Source organism: Hyalella azteca, unplaced genomic scaffold (assembly GCF_000764305.2).
Source record: "Hyalella azteca isolate HAZT.00-mixed unplaced genomic scaffold, Hazt_2.0.2 contig14034, whole genome shotgun sequence".
In the NCBI taxonomy this organism is placed as follows: domain Eukaryota; kingdom Metazoa; phylum Arthropoda; class Malacostraca; order Amphipoda; family Hyalellidae; genus Hyalella; species Hyalella azteca.
In genome coordinates this window covers 235,913-258,467 of record NW_025943934.1, presented here as the reverse complement: position 1 = coordinate 258,467, position 22,555 = coordinate 235,913, and the positions used below count along the sequence as shown (strand labels likewise).

The 22,555-nt window shown below is 35.9% G+C and overlaps 2 protein-coding genes and 1 long non-coding RNA gene across 3 annotated transcripts; 1 reads left to right on the top strand and 2 right to left on the bottom strand.

Annotated features, from left to right (window-relative positions):
• Positions 1 to 60: 60 nt before the first annotated feature.
• On the bottom strand, positions 61 to 1,874 carry LOC125178960. Its single transcript, XM_047883918.1, has 4 exons — positions 1,722 to 1,874; positions 1,346 to 1,430; positions 649 to 779; positions 61 to 150 (listed from the first exon to the last, which is right to left on the bottom strand). Exons 1-4 carry the CDS (start codon positions 1,872 to 1,874, stop codon positions 61 to 63), a joined length of 459 nt encoding a protein of 152 aa, XP_047739874.1.
• Positions 1,875 to 6,878: 5,004 nt separating this feature from the next.
• LOC108676255 (mannose-binding protein C-like) lies at positions 6,879 to 8,522 on the bottom strand. Its single transcript, XM_018164308.1, has 3 exons — positions 8,460 to 8,522; positions 7,456 to 7,573; positions 6,879 to 7,087 (listed from the first exon to the last, which is right to left on the bottom strand). The coding sequence occupies exons 1-3, from the start codon at positions 8,520 to 8,522 to the stop codon at positions 6,879 to 6,881; spliced, it is 390 nt and encodes a 129-aa protein (XP_018019797.1).
• Positions 8,523 to 10,461: 1,939 nt separating this feature from the next.
• Positions 10,462 to 10,985, top strand: LOC125178962. The gene is made up of 2 exons (XR_007157096.1): positions 10,462 to 10,528; positions 10,662 to 10,985. It is a non-coding gene; the product is annotated as an uncharacterized LOC125178962 (long non-coding RNA).
• Positions 10,986 to 22,555: the final 11,570 nt, after the last annotated feature.

Below are 22,555 nucleotides of genomic sequence, written 5' to 3'. Positions count from 1 at the left end.
TCGTACTTTCGCCATTTGTTTCGCCTGACCGTACTTTCGCCATTTGCAACTAGTGGGATGTCAGCCAGTGTGAGTGTCCTTGGTCAACTGCTCCTGTTGTTTCAGTGATCGGGACTTGCGATTTACTAGTTGCAACAAGGGCTGAGGACCCTGGTGATTTCATGAGATTTCTACTGTCTTTTATAGAGCAAACTTCACCTGCTGGCGTGACTTGCTCCTTCCATACCATCATAACCCTACTAACCCCATTTCATGCCGTGCTAACTGCGGGTGTCTGCGGTTTGTTGTTTGTATGCTGGCCCAAGTGCCCCATAATATATCTTCCTAAGCCGTGCCCAAGTGGTTTCAGTAGCCTTACATGCCAGTCTTGTCCCCAGCTGTACCATCTACCTCTTTAATGTAACTATTAAACTTATCGGGACCAAACGCCTCCCCTTACACCATGAAAAATGCCAAGTGGCCTCCAAAAAACCATCATGTCTCACCACGGAAAATACCAAATATCCTCCGAGCCATAATGTCGCGTCGTGTGCAATTCCAAGTATCCTCCTTGCCATAATTCTTCATCATTGGAAACGCGATGTAGCCTCCTACCCATAATGCCTTGCCATGGGAAACGCAAGGAAGCCTCCTAGCATAATGCCTCACCATGGGAAACGCCAAGTATCCTCCCAGGTTAGCACAGTACGCCTGTGCCAAGCTGTAATTTAAGCTGGAGCTCACGAGAAGATACGACTTCATGGCGTCAACTGAGGCGGCATTCGATAAATTCCGTATCTCTGAATGGAGTCAAAACAGTGCGCATTAAATTAGTTGCCCTTGGCTGGCGTGTTTTTCCGTTGTTCTAGATCATTAGAGTATATGCGCGTACTGCAAATAAGTAAAAGTGTGCACGAAAAATAATACTTTGACCTCAACAATTAAAGATGTTGTTGCAATCTTAAAATAGTGGGTTTTTTAAATCATCGGTAAAGCATCTTTTTCAGAAGTTTTTAACTGCAGATTCATTCTATGATTTTAACGTTTTTTTAGATTTATGACATCTAGTAGACTTTTATCAATATGGATGAAAAGTAAATTATTATTGTGCCAGTTTTTGGTAAGGAGGTTGCATTAATCTCATGATCACAATCTACCGTATAGCAAAGTTGCAACTTCCCATTTCAACTGACTATAATTCCATCTCAAATTTCCCTTTTATAATACAGAACAAATCGATTTTAACAATAATTATTTAAATATATATTTTTTCCATAGAAGAATTCTGCTACGATTAAATCAATAGATGTTATCTTATACAAATAGCGAATCAATTAAAATATCATCAAGCGACGGTAGGACTCACCGTTGAGGTAGCAGGAGCTGAGTGCGGCAGAGTGGCAGAAGGCTGAGCAGGTCGAATTCGCATGGCACTCTCGAGCGCACGCCATCTGGCGTGCAAATGAAAAATGTTCTCGAGCATTCATCATCACTTAGTTAATCAACAACTTATATAAAAAATTCGATGTCAATTAAAATTTAAAGCGCCCACTCGAGTCTTTGATGTACATTTCTAATGAAGACAATTCCACTTATATTCGACTATCTTTTTACTTTCAACAGTATTAAATAAAAAAATTATCAACGAGGATAAAAATTTTGGCTTTAATTATTTTCGCATCAATTTTGAAAGTGTCTGCTGTACATGAAATAATGGGATTCTGTTTTTTCGTTCATCTCACCTTGGCTTTTAAGGACAGCTTGGAGAAAGAAGTTTCAATACAAGCTTCTTCGACTGTTTTGAAACTCACTCCTTCATTACTCAAAATTACTCCAGAACTTAGTGAGCTATATAATAGGCATAAAATCATCGAGATTTCCAACTTGAAGGACATGTTTGCGCTTTGTTCTTTTAGGCACACTAATCCAAAACGATTTTAAGTGATATCTGAAAAATGATTGAATTTACATGAAAAGACACGGTGTTTTTTTTAATATGATTAACTGCCGACTTAATAGACCTAAATTTTTTATTTTTAAACATTTACCCCGCAACAAGTTTCAATTCATGAGGTTTCAATTACATCTCAAATATTAATTCGATACATGCAATCATAAGCGGCAATATGTAGGTTTCATCTTTAAAATTTTATGTATGCTTTGAACTTTTCAGATCTATGCGTGTATTCTATGTGTTCGCAGTACGGAATTTATTGTCGACGGTTCATGAGTTGGATGTCGCGTTTCGGAGTTCACAACAGAAAAAATTTACTGCATGTTGTTGAAATTTTCTATTCTCTGCATGTATTTTATGAATTTATAGTACCACAAACGGAACTTAGGGAGGACGATTATAGAGTTAAACTCCGCGTTGCACCAATAACTGTCTCTCGCAACCATCTGCGTTCAACCAAAGTAAGTAAATGTAGCTTTTCTACAGCAGACAATCCTTATAAGCACATTCAGTCGTATTCTTCCACGTCAAACCTAATAGAGCATTTCGCGCGTTGTTAATAGTTTGGGGAATCATCCAGCTTAGTCATTTGGATGCTCGTGGCTAATCAGTTAGCCCATAATTTCCAGCAATCAATCCAACACTAAACAATCAATGTTGACCTTTTCTGTTGGTGATAAAACTACTCTGAAATCATCACCACTGAGCTCTGATCATGAAGGCAAAGGTGTAATTTTTGTAATTTTGAAGTCAATTTATTAGTGGATCATTAATTTTTCCAGAAATACTATGGGAGATATTGATGCACCGCAAAAAATGTGTAAAAATAGAGTTTTTGTGCTCTGTATGCTTGCAGTGAATTGAGATAACACGGACATGAAATAGCACATTTTATGTTTGGACCAAATTCTTCGCACGACTATAGTTTTGGTTGATATATAAGAGAAATTTTTCATCACGGCTCAAATAAATTTACCATTGTTATTTTACATCAATAGCTGCAATCACTAAAGGGCATTTGGTGTTATCTAATTTAAAAATATCATACGAATAAATTTCTAATATGTTCTTTCTAACTGCAGTTCTAAAATTTTACTCATATTTTGTTTATTCGGGTTATACTTGTAGTCGGAATCTTTACTTCCTTGATCAGGCCATGCATCAACTTGATGGAATTTGTGAGTAACGTCATTTACGAATTGATTGTAGGCTGAATGATTACAGTCATTGCTGATATTTTTACAAAATTTGTCTTACTTCGACACGTGTTTTCTTTCGACACGTGTAAGTCGTTCTGAGAAAACATTGTTGTCATCTTCCTATTCAAAGATTACGAAAGCTTGTGTAAATACACAAGTCCCAAAATCTCAAAATAAAATATTTTTGCTGGTCATGGATGAGTAAGCGATCTGCAGCTATAAATTGGAGAAAATTTGAACAATTCATTTTTTAACCCATTGTATTCATAAAATCAGAGTTTTTTGTGCAATGTCAGCTTCATTAAATGTTTACTCATATATTTGGTGAATCTTTATCAGACTCTAGAACTGAGTAATTTTTTGCGTTTTTTACAAAATAATACCAAGTCATAATTTCAATTTTTCCGTTTCCAGGGATGGTCCCCCATCAATGGAAAAGATGGACCTCCAAGCTAACAACTTGATTTGGACAAGTGAGACAATTACCGAAATACTCATTCAATAAGTTTTGTATTTATTGCGTTTTATTCATCTCCTGCAGTGCTCAAAAATTCTAAAAGGAACGAAATTTACAACAAATTAATGAGTTCGTGATTTTTCTACTTTTCAGCGATATTTTTCGAATGTATTGGTAAACGAAGCTCGCTGTTGTTGCTTCGAGTTCTGGAAGCAAAATGATAATAATATTATGTACATAACTTTTGTCGTGTATACAAATACATTATTTTAAAATAATTACTTCTCATCAAACCCTACTCAAATGTAAACTTGAATTTTATTTAACCTATTCTTCCCGTCAAAATATTTGTTTTCCCGCCATACTCAGAATAAATTATTTTTTTCTTGCCTAAATTTCAATGCAAAGATTTGATCAAGTAATTCCATTAACAGTCGTACACCCTTCCTGCACCAAATGGGCCCACACAATTAAGGGGATCGGCTAACCCTACGGAAAACTTCTACAGTTATTATCCGATTGTCATGAAACTTCACAAGTTCACATACATACGTAAAATGTAAAAACAAAAACATTTTGCTCCTATGAATTTTGCGAAAAAATTGATAGAAATGTGAAATTCATAGAAAACGGCTAAAAAGGGGTACTTTAGAAAATCTATCTCCTCCCACAAATATCATCCTACAACATCGAGACACGTATCAATCGATTCGTAAAGACCATATCTATTGACTCTAACATCACTTTTTTCATTGTTGTTCTTACCTTGTGGTTATAATCAAAGGTCATTCTCATTTATAAACTAAACCCAATGCATGTTCTAGGAGGTTCCTCATCGTGAACACTGTCGCAAAGACTGCCAAATTATCTTGATGAATGATGATAACGAAATATATACTGAAGCCCTCGACATGAGTGACTGCTTCTTCGTGGCTATGCGTCTTCTTAATTTCGACGCGACAGATTGGTCAAACACATATCAACATTTTATAGTTAAACGGAGGTGAAAAAATTCCAGATATATGCGTACTTCACTACCTAATTAATAACTTCAGAACCTCCATATATATTATTCATTTAAACTGAGTAGAAAATTAACAATAATCTTGATAAATGAGGCAGCATTGTTACAATACGTCTGGAAAACTTAAATTAAAGACGATAACTGTTTTCGATGCAGTAACAGAGCAAAAACACTCGAATTAAAATACACAAATTAAGGATATTAGTTTCACCCGCTGACATGAATCAAATTAGTTTTGTGTAGAAAATTTCGTCGTAATACCTAGTTTTTCCCGCTGAAGGTATGTACCTGAAGGTTTTCCTAGAACCTATTTAAAATGCATAAGTAATTACTACAGAACCACCTAGAAAAATAAAGCTTTAGTTTAAATATTTTTTTAAATATTCTACTCGACCAAAAATTTAATAGCGTAGAAAATTCACCTTAAACCATATTTCCAATCGAAATGTTTCGGAGATCATCCTTTTCATTCAAGTCAAATTAATTCTAATATGAAAGGATAAATTCTGAAATCAAAGGATTAATTAATTAACAAATCCTTCCATATTTCCAAACGAGAGCCTACGTGAACAACGCTGGTTGTTTTTTCCATATTAAAAACTATAATAATTGAGAGACTAATTAGATTTTAAATTAGGTTTAATTTCGATTGTATATAATTATTCGCAGCATTAAATTTTAATTTTATTATTGAATTCTTTAACTTCTGAGGGAGCAGATCTCAAATATATCTTTACCAAAAATACGTTTTGGAATATTTTTTCCCTGTTATATTCCTTTTTAATTTGCGATTTGGGCACTCATTCTAATTATTCTTTTTCTTGAATTAGCAACTGATTCACTCAGATTCATGATATTCCGGTCGGTATCCAAAACTTTGCAAGGGACCAGAAATAATTTTATTTCCTACAACTGAATCTATATGAGGGGAGGTCGTATGACTGACTTGTTAATCGTTCCAATAAAATGCAGGCGATTAAGTAAAGGGAATTATATTCTCGTTAATAGTTCTAAATATTGTTTGTACATTTATGGAGTAATAAGATTCATATTTTGAAATAAATTTATTTAATTATTTTACATTTTTATATGTAGAATTGCACGGATGACCGCAACTGTAGAAGGGTATTCATCGATAGTATGTTATCGAAGTCAGGTTTGAGTTTTGATAAAATATAATCATTTTAAAATGTGCCGTTTTAGTTAACTGGAGTAAAAATGAGTTATAAGATGAATAAATTTATTTACAATTGTTGAATTAAATTTTGAATTCTAACTTGGTAACGTTTTGCTCTGTTATAAGACAATCAGTTCAACTGGTAAATATTCCCTAAAGCTGAAAGTTGTGAGGTATAGAAGACTTGGTTGTATGATTAATTTGATTAATAAGTACATTTTTAATTATATGCATAAAACTAACTTCATGAAAATTACAAGGCTCATCTATGAGTGCTCTCCTGATTACATGTTTCAACTTTACTTGAAGAAATTCAAATTCAAATTAAACAACATGTGTTAATAGGATAAGAGCCATGTTGCAAATTTTATTGATGTCAAAGATTTGACTTCAGAGGAGTTGGAGTTTATTCATGCAAGGCTTGGTTATTCTAAATTTGATCCTGAAAGTATTTAGTGATGTAGGTATATTCTCATTAGAATCTTGATGTCTTCTTTCTAAGTTGAAACCATTTGCTACGGATGATACTTGAAGAAGTTCTATTCTTACTCTCTAAGTAATTTAAACAGGTTACCCAGTGGTTATAGTGCAGAGTACCAAGACTGGATTATTGAGTGGTGGGTTCGACCCCAGCAACCTGTGAAATTTCTGATCAGATCGGCGAGGAGACCGGCGATTAAGCACAGCAAAATTGAAGCTGGGAGTTGCCTGTCCGAGACCCGCAACAAGCTGTGAATATTCTCCTATATAAAAAATTAGCGACAGGTCAAACGGCATAATGAAAGCTGACACCGCTAAACTATAAAAGACGCAGTACGACTGTATTCGAGCGAATACAATGAAAATATAACTCAGTACTCACTGCAGTGAGTGACAGAGAGCGCATTTTCTCGTCGACGAAAACGTGAAGTCGTGGACGGACAGACAGACGGACAGACAGATAGACGAACATGGCGAGCACAATAGTGCATTTTTCATAAACGAGAAAATGCGCTAAAATAAACTCATTTTAATTGTTTTCAGTCATTTTTCAAACTTGTTTAATCACTTATCAAACTGTGTGTTTCAAACTTTTCAAACAGCATTTTTCAAGCTTTTCTGTAGCACTGAAGGTCGTGGAAGGCAGGATGAGGAAGCCACATGCATGCACCCGCGTAGGGAAACTGACACACGAAGTTGTAACTCGAACCACAGCTTCCGTCATTCCACTTACCGCTGCCGATCATCATTATGCATTGTTCATTAATTGGGTTGTTCGGTTCACCAGTGTTCCAAAAAGTTTGACGGATTGGACGAGCTGGAAAAAGGTTACATGAATTACTGTATGAGTATTAAATAGTAAACTTTGTGCACGTGAATGTTCCAAAATGAAATAATCTTTAAGGTAAAAATAATTAACGAACGTGCTTGATTTTTGATTCTCTTACGTAATATACGTAAGAGAATTTATAATAATACTTCAAGATATAAACTGCACTGTTGGCTGTGCTCGTTCCATCGTTGATCATAAATTTTTTCTGTTACTGTTATTAAATGTTAATCCATTTTTGTAACTTCTATAAATTTTCTTTTACAGTGATGAAAAGCTAAAAATCATGTGTTTCGTCCATTAATAAACTATGCTGAAATAAGAGGCTTGTTCATTAATTAACTATTTAGTCTCACCTCCCTCGGGCGCGCTGCCGCTGGTCAAGAACGTGCCGTTGCGACCTATCATGTCTCCTCCCAGCCACGCGTACTGAGCCTTCACCAGCTGTCTGATGAACGAGTTTTCTTGGTCGTCCTGCACAACAAATTTTCAGCGTTTAAATTACAATTTTTAGGTTGATCATAGGTGAGTATACGAGCGGTGACATGTAAAATTTTCTTGATAAATTTTATAAATTATATTGGTTTATTTAAATATTTATTTGATTGGCTTTTATTTAAACTTTTCCTTGTTTTTCGAGAAAATAAAACACAATTTGCTCGATCGTGGTAAATTTTTTATCATTTTAGGGCTCTTTTTAAACTACTTAAGTATCTTAAGGTTCTAAATTCAACTCAAAAGCTTTAACAAATATGGCCTTGACTGCCGGTGATGTTCTGTCGATTGAAAAAAACTCTAATTAAATAAAAAATTTAAATTGGTGTTCGGCCTATTATTATATATCAGTGGAAATTAACCAAGGTACATTCCAGCTTCGTTTCTACTCAGACAAATCTCGAGTGGATTTTAAGCGCAATTGCAACTCATAATTTTTTCCTTAATGCCTCTCCAGAATATTCTCACCGGTAAAATATTCCCCTTGTAATTCAAATTTCTTTTTGTTACTAGGATTCTTCGCAAGTTTCGTAGCTCGTCTCAAAAATATTTACACTTCATCCACCTATATTTTGGAAATCAATGTAAAACCGTCTTGCAAGATTGCGATTTGCGCAAATGAAAGAATTTGTTGAAAATTTGAGTAATTTTCTTCTTGTAAGGGCTGCTTATAAATGCCAAACAGTTTGAATGTTTTCATCATGACTACAACATGATGAAAACATTCAAACATTCGTAGATATTCAAACATTAATGTTGTCATGTTTACAACATGACAACTACATGATCTCTACTATGTAGTTGTCATGTTTTTTCTTCATTTCACATAATTTTATTCAATATATGATCGGCAATGATGTCTCACCATTGGAAATGCCAAGTAGCCTCCAAGGTTCCCGCAGTGCGTTCTCGCTAATTCATAAGTCATGCTGGAGCTCACGAGAAGATATGACTTCATTGCGTCCACTGCGGCGGCATTCGATAAATTCCGTATCTCTAAATAAAATTGAATCAAAGTTATTAATGTACACTGTACGGTTTCTCGCAGTTATTTATTGATTATTACTATACCGAAAACGAAATATGGTGCGTGCATTTTCATTATATTGTACTAGTGCATTTCGCTTCCAAATGCATTCACATGTGATTTAGCTGCAACTTATCTACGATCAACTACATATTTTAGGTATTTTATTGCCAAGTAAGGGCAGTTTGATGATTTTTCATAAAAAGAATGTAAAACTTATATCGCGTTGTTCTAAATTATTAATGGTGTATGTATTCAATAACCATAATATTCATCTACTGTTGCAGTACGAGAAGCTAGTAAACTTTGAAATCCTGGATATTAAATTTAAAGTCTATTCTTAATATAACATATTACCACTCATTATTCATATTAATTTTTATAAACAATTTGGCCCACCCGGTGATATTTATATTATTAATATAACTACAAGTTTCATTTAAGTTGTCAACCTATTTTATCCTAATTTAATTAATCATTCCCAACGCTGGCTCCCGCCAGACATTCGACTTTCAATATACGTTGTATTAATCATTTCTTTGTTGAATTAAAGTGGAATCCGACGTATTTTTGTTGAATCAACGTTAAATTCAACTTAGTTTTGTTGAATCTATTTTAAATTCAACTTAGTTTTGTCAAAGCTACGTTGAATTCAAAGTATTTTCGTTGAATCGGCGTGAAATTCAACGTATTTTCCCAATCAACATTAATAATACGCTATTTCGCCTTCATTTGCCTGGCGAATTGTACGTTGTAGTGACGATAGAATTCACCGTTGAGGTAGCAGGAGCTGAGTGCGGCAGAGTGGCAGAAGGCTGAGCAGGTCGAATTCACATGGCACTCTCGAGCGCACGCCATCTGACGTGAGTAAGGCGTTCAATTTAGTTCACATTGATTCTTAACTGACACTAGAAACTGAAACTAAAACAGTCTAGAATTCAGATGCAAGGATTTAAAAAAAAATTAAAATAAAAGACAAATATTACTTTTTACACATATCCCGGTTTTTTCAGTGATCCCACCTTGCTAGTCGAATGAAGCTTCGAAAAAGAAGTTTCGATGCAAGCCTCGTCGATTTTTTCCAAACGCAATCCTTCGTTACTCAGAATTGATGACAAGCATAGTGGACTAAATGCTAGGTATAAAGTTATTATAATTTTCATGAAAAGAATCATTCTTATTGACTTCGATATGAAATATATTAATTTTTATTTCACTGATATGATGTATTTTCTGTAAAACTGATTGATCATAGTTTAAGCGATTTCTCTCAGCCTCTCTTGAACGTCATTAGCATAATAAAATATTTCTATGAAGATCCTTCCGATTGATTTGAATAAGTAATTACAACAGCATTGATTAATCAACACACATTACTTGATTTAAAACCCTTTACTCTACCTTGAATTTTTTTATAATGAAATTATATTCTTCTTCCACTGTAAAATCCAATGTATAAACTAATGAACGTGAATATCCACGTCAAGTTTAGTGACATTCACGAACGAAGAAGAAGAAGTATGTGAACTTACTTCTTACTTACTTCATACTTCTTCACTAGAAGTGAAGAAGTATGTTTCATTCATTCATAAATCTTTGAACAATCTTTAAATTGCAAAAATTTTTTATTTGATTTTCCAAAAGAGAAATACGAAGTGCGTTGGTTCCCGTCTCTCAAAACCGTCTGCGATCAACCATCGTGTGTCGAGGCTACTTGTATCTGTTGAGAACAACGACTCGTAATCAATGTCTAATCAACGTCGTAGGAAATGGTTCGCATTTTTTTCAAGCTAATCATCACAAATGCGAAATCATCCTGAATGATCACATCACTTGCAAACACCTATGTACCTCTAAACGGCTTCCAAGCCACTTCTAAATTTACCCCAGCGGTAATAAATTAGAAGGTTAGTCGCGAATATTTATTCTTAATTTTTCATAAATTGCTCAATATATCTTGATCCTCATAATGATAAATTGCATACGATACAATAGCACTTGCTGATCAATCTAATCTTGTTTGTAACTGTCAATTTACAGTATAACCTCCGGTATATCCTCATACGTCGCATCTCTTTGCCGTGTGATTCAAGCCTCCAGTGCAGCCAGCGCGACATTATTTGTGCTGTACGCGTTATTTCATTTGAGGTTAGATTGGGAATATGCGTTCACTGTCAAGTTTTGTACCGCTGAATTGGAATTTCTGAGCATAATTGATCAAATCGATTCTCAAGCTTTGGCATTCATTAAGTAAGGTTTCGTTTTCTAATTTCAGTTTCCTCAACTGCATCCACTGCAGTTCCGGTTTCTACTTCTCTGGATCCGAAGCTTATCCTTTGGAGTTTCAATAAAATTGTTAGCAGTTATGTTTGTATAAATTCCTTACACATTTCCCGGCGATACTGACAAAGCTTTTGTTGTGTGGAAAATCTACGAAGAGATTTTTTGTACCATTGATGGAGGCATTTTATTCTGATACCCCGATAGAGTTTGCACGGCTGCGTGGTTAGGCCGAAATTCTTTGACAAGTTGAACGAAAATGATGGATGACCCTAGTTGAATTTTGAGAAAATAACCCCATAGAGATTTTTAATGACCGCATTGAGATTTATAATGACCACATTGAGATTTACGATGACCACATTGAGACTTATAATGACCACATTGAGATTTATTATGACCACATTGAGATTTATTATGACCACATTGAGATATATAATGACCACATTGAGATTTATTATGACCACATTGGGATTTATAATGACCACATTGAGATATATGATGACCACATTGAGATTTATTATGACCACATGTATATATATAATGATTCCACTGAGACTCATAATGACTACAATTGTAACTCATGATGACCCCTTATAAAAACTTTTGATGAACCCGTTGAGACTTGGTAGCTGACTCATACGTTACTCGCCAAAACCAATGTAATTACTTGATTTATTATCGTAGTAACCGCGTTAAGAAATCGATTTCAGCCTCACCGTAAGTTGATTTTTGCACGTACATCCTCATCGGATATCTGAATTTAAAATAGCGTTGATTAAACGTTGTTTCAACGCTATCAGGTCGAAATCGACGTTGTTTCAACGTCATTTGCCTGGAAGATAGTTTCATTCTTAACGCGGACGCCGTTTTCAGTTGTGGATAGTTCATTTATTGCTCCAATATTAAATTAGGCATATATATGAATTCCAACGTCATCGAAACTTCAGATTTTTCATTTTCAGGCATGGGAGTACGATCATCTTTTAAGCGACTCGTCATTTCATCAACGCTAAAATCATACCATAATAATTTTTCCATTATAACTTTACAGTATTTAAGATGCTAGCTCAAAGCGGGGTATAAATTGTGATCAACTCTAAAAACAACCCATGCCGATTTGAGGTAAAAAAACACCCATTAAAAAAATTTATATATTACTAGGCCTCCTAACTTGTTTTATAGTCATTCCGGACCTATTTTAATGCAACGAAAAAAAATTGACTACCAGATAACTCCATGAAAAAATCCATTTAGATAATTTTCCGAATTTGTCTAAACTCTTGGGTGTTGTTTTAGCAATTTTTGTCATCATTGCTGGAGGAATAAACTGGACAATTTCTTTAATAATTTTATGTTAGCCCTAACTAAACTTTATGTTTAACATTAATTGCAACTTCGGTAATAATTCAATATGTTAATTCTGCAATAGTTTTTTCAACTTTGAATAATTAGTTTCCTAACTAAAAACTACGCGCGTTACAAGTCTACTAATTTTTTAGCATTTACACTATCAGTTGCCGTGAGGTTTGGTATTAAGTTCAAAGTACTAAATGAAATTCTACGAAAGATATGGATTAAAAACTTTAAAAATTTATTCTTTAGAGTCTGAAACTATACATATATACTTTGAAATCTGTGGTAAATAAAATACCAGCGTGTTACAAGTTGCTTTGTCATATGAGACCCACATGTCAAAGACCACGACCAACACGCTCCCGACAAGAATATTTTTCTTTCTTTTGATGGGTGACAAATTTCCTAGAATTAGAGTAATTGATTCATGATAGATGGTAGTCTGAGGATGATATGATACGGTATAGATCTAAACATGGCAATGTCACGTGAGTACATATACACTTAAATACACGTGCGATTGGTGACCAGAGAATTGGATTTTCTTCAGATGACGGTAGATTAAAAGGCAAATACACTCAAATCAATACAAATAGCACAGCTATTCATTGCAGTTTATCGTGCGAGCTTACACTACCTTTTCTCAAGTTACTTCGAGCTCTAACAATTACATTCATTAGCTAGAGGAGACAAAATATTAGGTTGCTGTGGCTAGAATTAGCAATGTTTGTTGACAATTATCCCGATGATTAGATCCCACATGACGTAAGTTACTATCTATGATATTCTTTCCGGTCAATTGATTGTGTTTATCTTTCAGGTTTGTACAAAAATTTACCGATGTTGATGAGATTATGACTGTTTTTCTTTCTACTTCATTTGTCTCATACTGCCATCAGCACTTGGGCGTGCTCTACAGAGTTAATGACTTCATTTATCGCAGCTATAATGCTAAAAATAGGCAGAAAAGCATGTCAAGATTTGTATTCACTTCATAATATTACCACGTTTTTCTTGACTTCGTTTCGTGTGTGCCTGTCATCAAAAATTCAAACCTTAATTTAGAGCACTTCTAAACATCCTAGTAAGTTGAAATTTAGCATGCATGCTTATGCTGCCCTAACAATACAAGATTTTGAACATCAGAAATAATAATTAAAAAAAAATTTTGAAAAAAAATTTTAAAAGTAAAAAAAGACACTAAAAATTCACGGTTTGGAATAGAGTTTTTTCTCGAACATCCACACTTGCCTACCCTGGAAATTGATTTGAATTGCTAAAATTGCTAACTAGAAAGTAGAAAATAAATATATATAAAAAAATTTTTAAAACCCTTTTTTTTTTGTTTTTTCCTTACCAAAAATTGTTGAATTAAATTATTAAAAAAAAACTTTTGAAAACCACGTTTTCTTAACGGACAAAAAAAGAAAAACATTTACTCCTACATAACATTACATAACATTTTACATAACTTAAATGTTAGGTAAGAGTAAATGTTTTTCTTTTTTGTCCGTTAAGAAAACGTGTTTTTTTAAGTTTTTTTATTTATTTATTTATTTCTTTAGAATTGTCTCCAATTAAAGTAAGTTCAACAGTGGCTGAGTGGTAAAGATTACAAAGATTGGAGTAGCGAACGGAGGAGGCTCTAAACCTGAAGCAAGTTGTAAAATATTTGGTATAAATCGGCGAAGTCGCCAGGTAATCATTCTGCAAGGTATCCAGTTTAGTGTTGCGTAGCTAAATACTGGGGTTACCCAGTAAACCTTTACTTTGGTACAATGCCATTGCTCTTCAATTATTGGTACTCCTCCCGAATATAATAATTAATAATAATAATAATTCGTTTTCCAAAATTCAGTACTCTTCTCCAAGGTTCTTCACTTACAGAAAAATTCGTCAGCCACAATTTATTCAAGAAAAACTTGTTTCAGCACGTTTTGTCATTCAGTCGCATTTTCGTGAAGAATTCGGGATTCAGGGTGGTAGATAAGACCGAAAATTTTTTCATTACGTTCTAAAAGATCAATGATTAAAAGAAGACCAATGATGATTGAACACGCTCCAAAAAGGAGCTTGTACAGTCGCATGTGCTTCCAGCCTCGTATTATTGCAAATTATTTACGATGAAGCTTTTACTGGACCGGACGGTATGTCGTGATTCGTGGATCAAACTATTCCTCGTGATTTGTAGATTCAGCGGCAAATTTCTTCAGTGAAACTGGCATGCAATTTTCTATCATTATAGCTCCATGTATAACGAGTGTCTGCTAATTTCGTCTGTTATTTTGGCGTAGGAATGATGTGTTTTCATGATTGTGGATCAAGACTTTCGTCTTTTAGTCTTTTCACCACTGCTAATTTCCATTTAATCGGTCAAATCAGCCTTTCGCATGCGATGATCAACTTTGCGAAGCCTTGGCAATGAATTTCTAAGCAAAGCAAATGCGACTCTTAACTCCCGGAAGCAGTAGGCGGCTCAGACGTTGGTCATACCCACATAAAAAACTCGCTTAAGATCGTTCCCGAAAAATACTCATCAGATTCCAGAAAATATATGATCAGATTGACCAACTGGTCCAACTAAAAGAGCTAGTCTTACCATCACCAAAAATGCATGGAATGTTCACAAAATTTTATGAAAATTATGGGAATTCTATTGACAAAATGTACCTTAAATATTCACTTAAGTAGGAAGGATGGCTCAAAAATAAATAAGAGGAAAGAACATACGTAAAAATTCTACAGAAATGTAAAAATAATCTTCAGAAAATTTGCTGATATTTAAAGAAAAATTAATATGAAAAATTTTTAGAAAATAAATGTAGGTTTATCATTCATAATTTATTGACAGCATATCAGAAGTACAATATATTGTCAATATTCTTAAAATTTAAGCCAAAGAGTTTGTCGATTAAAAACTTTACTATTTCAATGACTGACCTTGCAGTTAATCGTGGTAATATCTGCTGCTCAGAGTATATAAAATAATGTGATTGTATCCATGGTACCAAGCGAGGCTTCGAACGGAACAAACACAATATTCATGTAACAATTAAAAGAACCTATTAGCGTAGCTCGGGATAGAGATGCCTTGAGATTTGAGAATCCCTTCATCGATTTGTATCTGCTTTTATCGAAAATCTTGAACTGAGTGTATTTTTATTGAAGAAATTACCGTGTTCAACTCACTCAACAAAGAATCCACTGATGTACCCCGGTGTCTTTTCCGAAAATAATTTTAGTATTTTAATCCACGTTGAATTTTAATTAACGTGATGCCAAAATTTTGAACAAAATTTCAGATCCATTATTATCTCAACACGGTATTTATTGTTGAATGTAGTGAATTCCCGGTGCCAGGCTTAAAAACGCCAGCAAAACGTATATACAATCTTGCAGAAATTCCAACACATCTTGTACAAATTCGAATCGTAGAACATCTCTAAAAAAGACCATCGCTTAAAAAATTAGATCAGTACTCACTGCAGTGAGTGACAGAGAGCGCATTTTCTCGTCCGTCCGTCCGTCCGTCCGTCCGTCCGTCCGTGAGGTCACGGACGGACATGACGAGCACAATAGCGCTTTTTCCATAAATAATATAATGTGCTAAAAATCATAGCTTGTATTGCATGCATAATTTACTACTAATGGGCCTAGGCATGGGTTCATACAGTGGGATCACAATGGGTTTACTAATGGGCCTGCAAAATCGATGGTAATCGTCACCCGATGCATGTGTTCGAAAATTGGTGGCTATTTGGGACATGGCACTGCGCACTGCACAGCTCCTATTTCTGCAGAGCCACTGCAGATTGCCCTTGCAGTAATAGGCCTAATTTTTTGGTTGTGTTCTAAAATTATAGTTTTTAGCATAATTTTTTGGTAGCATCAGGCACAATTTCCACAATTTGTAAAAAAGCCAGAGCATCCTGACAAAGTATTAGTTTAAGCTACAAACAAAGTACGTGTTGATTTATATACAAATTTAGAATATGATACGTTTACAATCATTTGATACGTTGCACTTCCTTCATATTTCTTCAATGAACACAAAGCAAGCTAAATACCTAAAAGTTTTCACATCTTTCGTGCAGTAGCCAGCGTGGAATTTGGGGACAATTGATTGGATTGTCCACAGCTTGAAGAAACAGCACAAAAGGTCACGGGCGTGAATATTCAATTACAATATTACAGGAAATTATGTCAGGCTGGAAGAATGATCAGATATTATACTGATAGTCGCTACTCCAGTTACAGTTGTTAATTTTGCCCTGTCTCCCTGATCATCAGAATCCGCAAAATATAAATTTAGACGTTTTTATATGCAAATTTAGACGTTGGATGAATTTATTTGTACAGCTATAACTAATAAGGCGCTATAGTTTGCATTCAGTTCATTAGTTCATTCTCGCGTACAGTTAATTGATAAGCAGGGCTCTCCGAAAATGAACATTCAACTATGTTAACTCACTATTTATCCTCACTCATTATACTAACTCAATATAACTATAAAAATATAAAACCGAGCCTCAGCATAGGTATCAGAAAACCTAAAAATATTTTACTGGTCAATCGATCAGATGAACGTTCTAATCTGTTATTCATTAAAGAATGATTGGAGTACCCATGATGAACCCCGAAGAATGAAATTGAGAAAAGCTTGAGACTGACGTTGGTCATGACACAAGTTCGTTGCGATTCCAGCAAGTAGCATCTTAGTTCTTCGTTAACATCCTCTGTTTCAAACACTTATATGCACGGTGAATGAACTTTTCATTTAATTTCAATAAAATATTAACCAACCGGTTGAATTGAGGTCTTTAGGGTCAGGTACCTACATATTACTTTTTGGCTGAAATATTCGGGGCATCGTATGACTTATTTGGATCATTCGTCAGCATGGGTATATACATGTCATTTGCAATTCCTGGAGTGTCACTCACACACCCACATCATATTTAAACACAACACTCCCATTAGTACAATTTCTACTTTTTCTCAGGATTAACCCCGTAGATTCATAGGATATCTTTAAACAATGAAAGAATTTCGGTAGTTATCTACAATGTTGTCACTTACCCACGCGGTTGTATGGCTCGTGGGTGTGTGGTTAGCTAGCAGTTCTGGAACAATAAATAAAGCCGTCTTCAAACGTGTCTACCAAACCTGTGGGAACATCATCAACAACTCCGTTGCTGACAGTCTGGTGAGTTCTTTATAATTGGCTGTCTTGTTAACGATTAATTGTTTTATTTATTGCGGGAGGTGGTTAGGTATGGTCAATTCACGTGATCTGAATAGATATCCAATATGATTGGCATGGACATTAAGTAGCGAGAATCACAAGGCTTAATTTTATAGAGGTACGAATTTACGTACTCATATTTTTAATTCCCGAAAATGACTGCCAAAATATGTTCTTACGTGCTTTCGTACTTCCTATACTACTGCTTGTATATAAAAAATTTTCTACGTGTTTCATTTACTCAATTGAACTCCCCTGAAAAGACTGGATTGCGCTTCATAAAACCGAATCTGATTTAGTTTAATAATTACATAATTTTTATCGAAAATATTATTTACTTCTGAGATGAAACCTTGAACAGTTTCTTGGAATTCGGCAACATTCTGCTAAAAAATCCCACACCGCACAATATTACTCGGCAAGTGTTGATAACTGGAGTGTTGATAACGCAATGATACTGAATCTTTATGCATAGTATCAATCTTAGATATGGTTGAAATTTCTCAATAATGAGTGTATTAAATGATGTTGTTCAACAGATGTTATTGTGATGAAACATTTACGCCTTTTTTCTCTGGTTATCATTTTGAACTGTGCCTCAAAATGAGCCTAAATGTCCTTGTGTTGCGAGTAATCACAGCTTTCGAATTGGAGAAACAAACGAGCAATTTGTTTTTAAAGGAAGTACGCCACGAACAGAATATGGTCATAACCGGATTATTACTTATAATTGACTCAATAAATAAGTCTATTATTCTTTTAATGACCTTACTTTTGTGAAGCGATCTTCCGGGTAATGGCTGTAAAAATGGCTGGTAAAATATACCGGTAAACAAACCAAGAGCGATCATTTCACGACAAGCACAAAAAAATGGCGGGTAAAAACACCGGTAAACAAACCAAGAACGATCATTTTCGCCGTTTAATTTCTGTGTTTCTTCTTCAGATCCTCTGCTCAGCGAGGTGCCGCGCTGTCAAGCAAGACTGCTTGGGCTTTTGCTACTCAGCGTCGAACGCGTCGTGCGTGTTGCACAGTAAGCGACGTCCAGTGTCATAGTTTATGTTTGATATTTTTGTTACATACCGTTTATTCTTCCATATTTTTTCCTCTGGATTAGAACTGTCATAATTAGAACAGGAGTGCGTGCATTCGCGTAGATTAATGGAATCTCCCATCACTGTTTTCTCACCTAGGACGGTTTCTGTGAACAAACCGAATTTTGAATGATGTATTTTTTATACAGTGCACAAGCTAATTTTACAGTATATTTATGAAAATTATTGAAAACTTTTAATAGGAGTAACACCGAATCTACGATGAAGAAAACACGTATCTCACCCACATCATAGACGACAAACCATAGCTAACCTTTATTCTCGATTACATTAATACCTATTCTACAAAAATCTATATTTTCAGTCAACTCTCATGCATGAACAACAAATGAAATGTTGCTCCCGCAAAATTTAATTCACGTTGGTATTAATAGCATGTAAAGCAATTATTTTGCTGAAGTATGGAATCAAATTAGTGGATCATATTATTTTCTATATCTCTCATACAGCGATAAGAAGTTCTAATATTTATACATTACGCGGGAGAAAATTTTTTTGAGAGAAAAATATTTACAATTCCAATTGAGAAGATATTTTCCAGTTAGAAGACTGATGTTTGTAGCTAAAATTAAGCTGATAATAAAAACTACATAATAATCGTTCTGTAATCGTACTGCCTAGTTTAAAAACATTGGATTGAATCAATTATAGACCGTCATTTTGAGATTAAATAAACTCCATTAATTTCTTAAGAATCTTCAGACCTCGCGAACTCCGCGCTGATCGTCGGCATGAGAAGCTACTCTTACTACCCCGCTGCCGTTCACTCCTCTGGCTTCTACAAGTGCAGGGGTTTGAACAGCTACCTCGGCGTTCCGGCCGTGAGACAAATTATTGTTCGGGGCTTGTCCAAGGTACCTGGCTTGTCCAGGGTACCTGGCTTGTCCAGGGTACTTGGCTTGTCCAGGTTACGTGGTTTGTCCAGGGTACCTGGCTTGTCCAGGGTACCTGGCTTGTCCAGGGTACCTGGCTTGTCCAGGNAGGGTACCTGGCTTGCCCAGGGTACCTGGCTTGTCCAGGTACCTGGCCTCTCCAGGGTACCTGGCTTGTCCAGGGTACCTGGATTGTCCAGTTTACCTGGCTTGTCCAGGGTACCTGGCTTGTCCAGTGTGTTGTGTAATGCAAAAAATGGTTCTGGCGGGTCAGCGAGCCAGTGATGGTCGTAGAACTATCAGGGGCACCAAGTGCCCGGAAAAACTGACATATCACCCCCTCCCTTACCTAGTCGCCACTATCAGGATGGGCATTTACAACAACAACAACTGTTCGGGGCGATAATAATTCTACAAATATCTAAATTCGTTTCGTGCTCTAATATGCATAATATGCTGCTTATTACTTATTTATTACAAATATGTTATTCAGCATTAGACACACTTATTCCAATGAGGAAGTTTTTTTGTAGAGTTTTCCCGTTTGGGTTCGGTTCTAGAGCATGAAGAAACTGAACCTTCTAAAATATTGAAAAATTTATCATGTATACTTTTCATTCCGTCGGATTAACATAAGCTCTCACAAGCTTCAAACAAAAATATTCTATCCCAGAATGCGTCGGAAGCGGCAGATTTGCGTACGGCATCAGGCTCAGCAAGCTCCATCTGGATAGGAATTGATGCTGTCGGACGCAATAGGCAATTTCTCACTTCCGGTGGCCCAGCCGACAACGGAGGTGAGTTATTTGATATGTACAATCATCAATAAATACATCCTTGCTACAATCATTAGCTGGTCTCTGAAAAAAAAGAAAAGATTTGATATATTTAACAATATGTGCAGGGACAAGACTGGAATTTCTTGGACTTCACCGATCTTGAGTCGGTTTTCCATCTCATTTCAACCTTCCTATGAAGTTGATCATTCTGTTTGACTCCAGAAAGATAATGAACTAATAATATTTAAATGTCTGCTGATGCCAGATAATAATTCAAAAATAAATTGTTCAAGTTGAAATCTAGAGATAATTAAGGTATATTGTTTTACCTGGAAGCATCGTTAAGATGTTGATGAAGCCATTGAAATTCATAAATTTTGTATCAGCAAGAAGGAAAGCCATTCAACTTTAATTTAATATTCGAATTTTTTGAATGCGTTATTTTATTTAAAAATATTTGTGTAGACCATATATTAATGAATCCTTGTTAGTCCACTCCATAACGTTACCCTAAACAACATAAAAATTATCAAACTTCACTTTTGCTGATTAGAATCATCCAAATGATATACATAGATGCTACTCATCCAATTCTAAATAACAATAATGGTTGAAAAATACATCAAGCAACAAATTGTGCGATTCAACGTCATTTTTCTGGTCAGGTCAAACCCCGAAGTACTTACCTTACCGCCCTGGTCAGCCTGATAACTCTTGGGGCAAAGAACAGTGTTTGGAGCAAGTTGCGGACGGACTCAACGACAATGACTGCTCGATATTGAGGCCGTACGTCTGCCAGTCTTTTGTGCCGTACAGCTGTGTTTCGCTGCCTAATTCGGCCTACCCTGCGGATTACATGTGCTTCAGTCGACAGTAATAATTAATTGAGGAGTTGATGTTAATTGTTAATTACTGGGTTTCCTATATTTTGCCTACACTCTGTATGTTATAATTTTCAGATAGCTTGGTGCTGCCCGACAGATTTCCACTCTTCCTTCAAATCCATTTAAAAAATATTTTAATTATTTGTACAAGTAGAATCTATAAATAAATCAAATTAGAGGAAAAACTAAGAGGAGACAAGAATTGGCTAAGAAAAAGAGTGATGAAATAAAATTAAGAGGCAGAAAGAATTCAGGCTCAAGATTGTGTTTGATTGCTTCATGCTAGTGAAGCAAAATTTAATAATCTTGTGGAATCCAACGTTGCATCTTATAAATCCAAGGAAGAATGGGGTCTTAAGTGCGTACATCGACATCGCAGCATGTAGGAATTTTTGTGAACTATAAACTAAGTCAAAAATCGCCGTACTCGAGGAGACGAGCAGCGGACGATAATGCCTGCAACACCCCTGCCCCAGTGCGGAGCCAGAGGCTGGGTCTAACGTTGTCTAAATTGCCGCAACGTTGCCACCGTACTTCTCGACCTAGATAGGTCCTGCACCTGGATGGGTCTAGACCTAGATAGGTCCTGCACCTGAATGGGTCTAGACCTAGATAGGTCCTGCACCTGGATGGGTCTCGACTTAGATAGTTCCTGCACCCAGATTCTCGACCTAGATAGGTCCAGCACCTAGAAAGGTCTCGACGTAGATAGGTCCCACACCTGAATAGGTCTCGACCGTGATAGGTCCAGCACCTGGATAGGTCTCGCCCTAGATAGGTCTTGCACCTGGATAGGTCTCGACCTATATAGGTCCTGCACCTGGATAGGTCTCGACCTACGTAGATAGGTCTTGCACCTGGATAGGTTAATCTTGTGGAATCCAACGTTGCATCTTATAAATCCAATGAAGAATGGTGTCGTATGTGTGTACATCGACATCGCAGCATGTAGGAATTTTTGTGAACTATAAACTAAGTCAAAAATTGTCGTAGTCGAGGAGACGAGCAGCGGATGATAATGCCTGCAATAACCCCTGCCCCAGTACCGAGCCATAGGCTGTGTCTAACGTTGTCTAAATTGCCGCAACGTTGCTACCGTACTTCTCGACCTAGATAGGTCCTGCACCTGGATGGGTCTATACCTAGATAGGTCCTGCACCTGGATGGGTCTAGACCTAGATAGGTCCTGCACCTGGATGGGTCTCGACCTAGATAGGTCCTGCACCTGGATAGGTCTCGACGAAGATAGGTCCTGCACCTGGATGGGTCTAGACCTAGATAGGTCCTGCACCTGGATGGGTCTCGACTTAGATAGTTCCTGCACCCAGATTTTCGACCTAGATAGGTCTAGCACCTAGAAAGGTCTCGACGTAGATAGGTCCCACACCTGAATAGGTCTCGA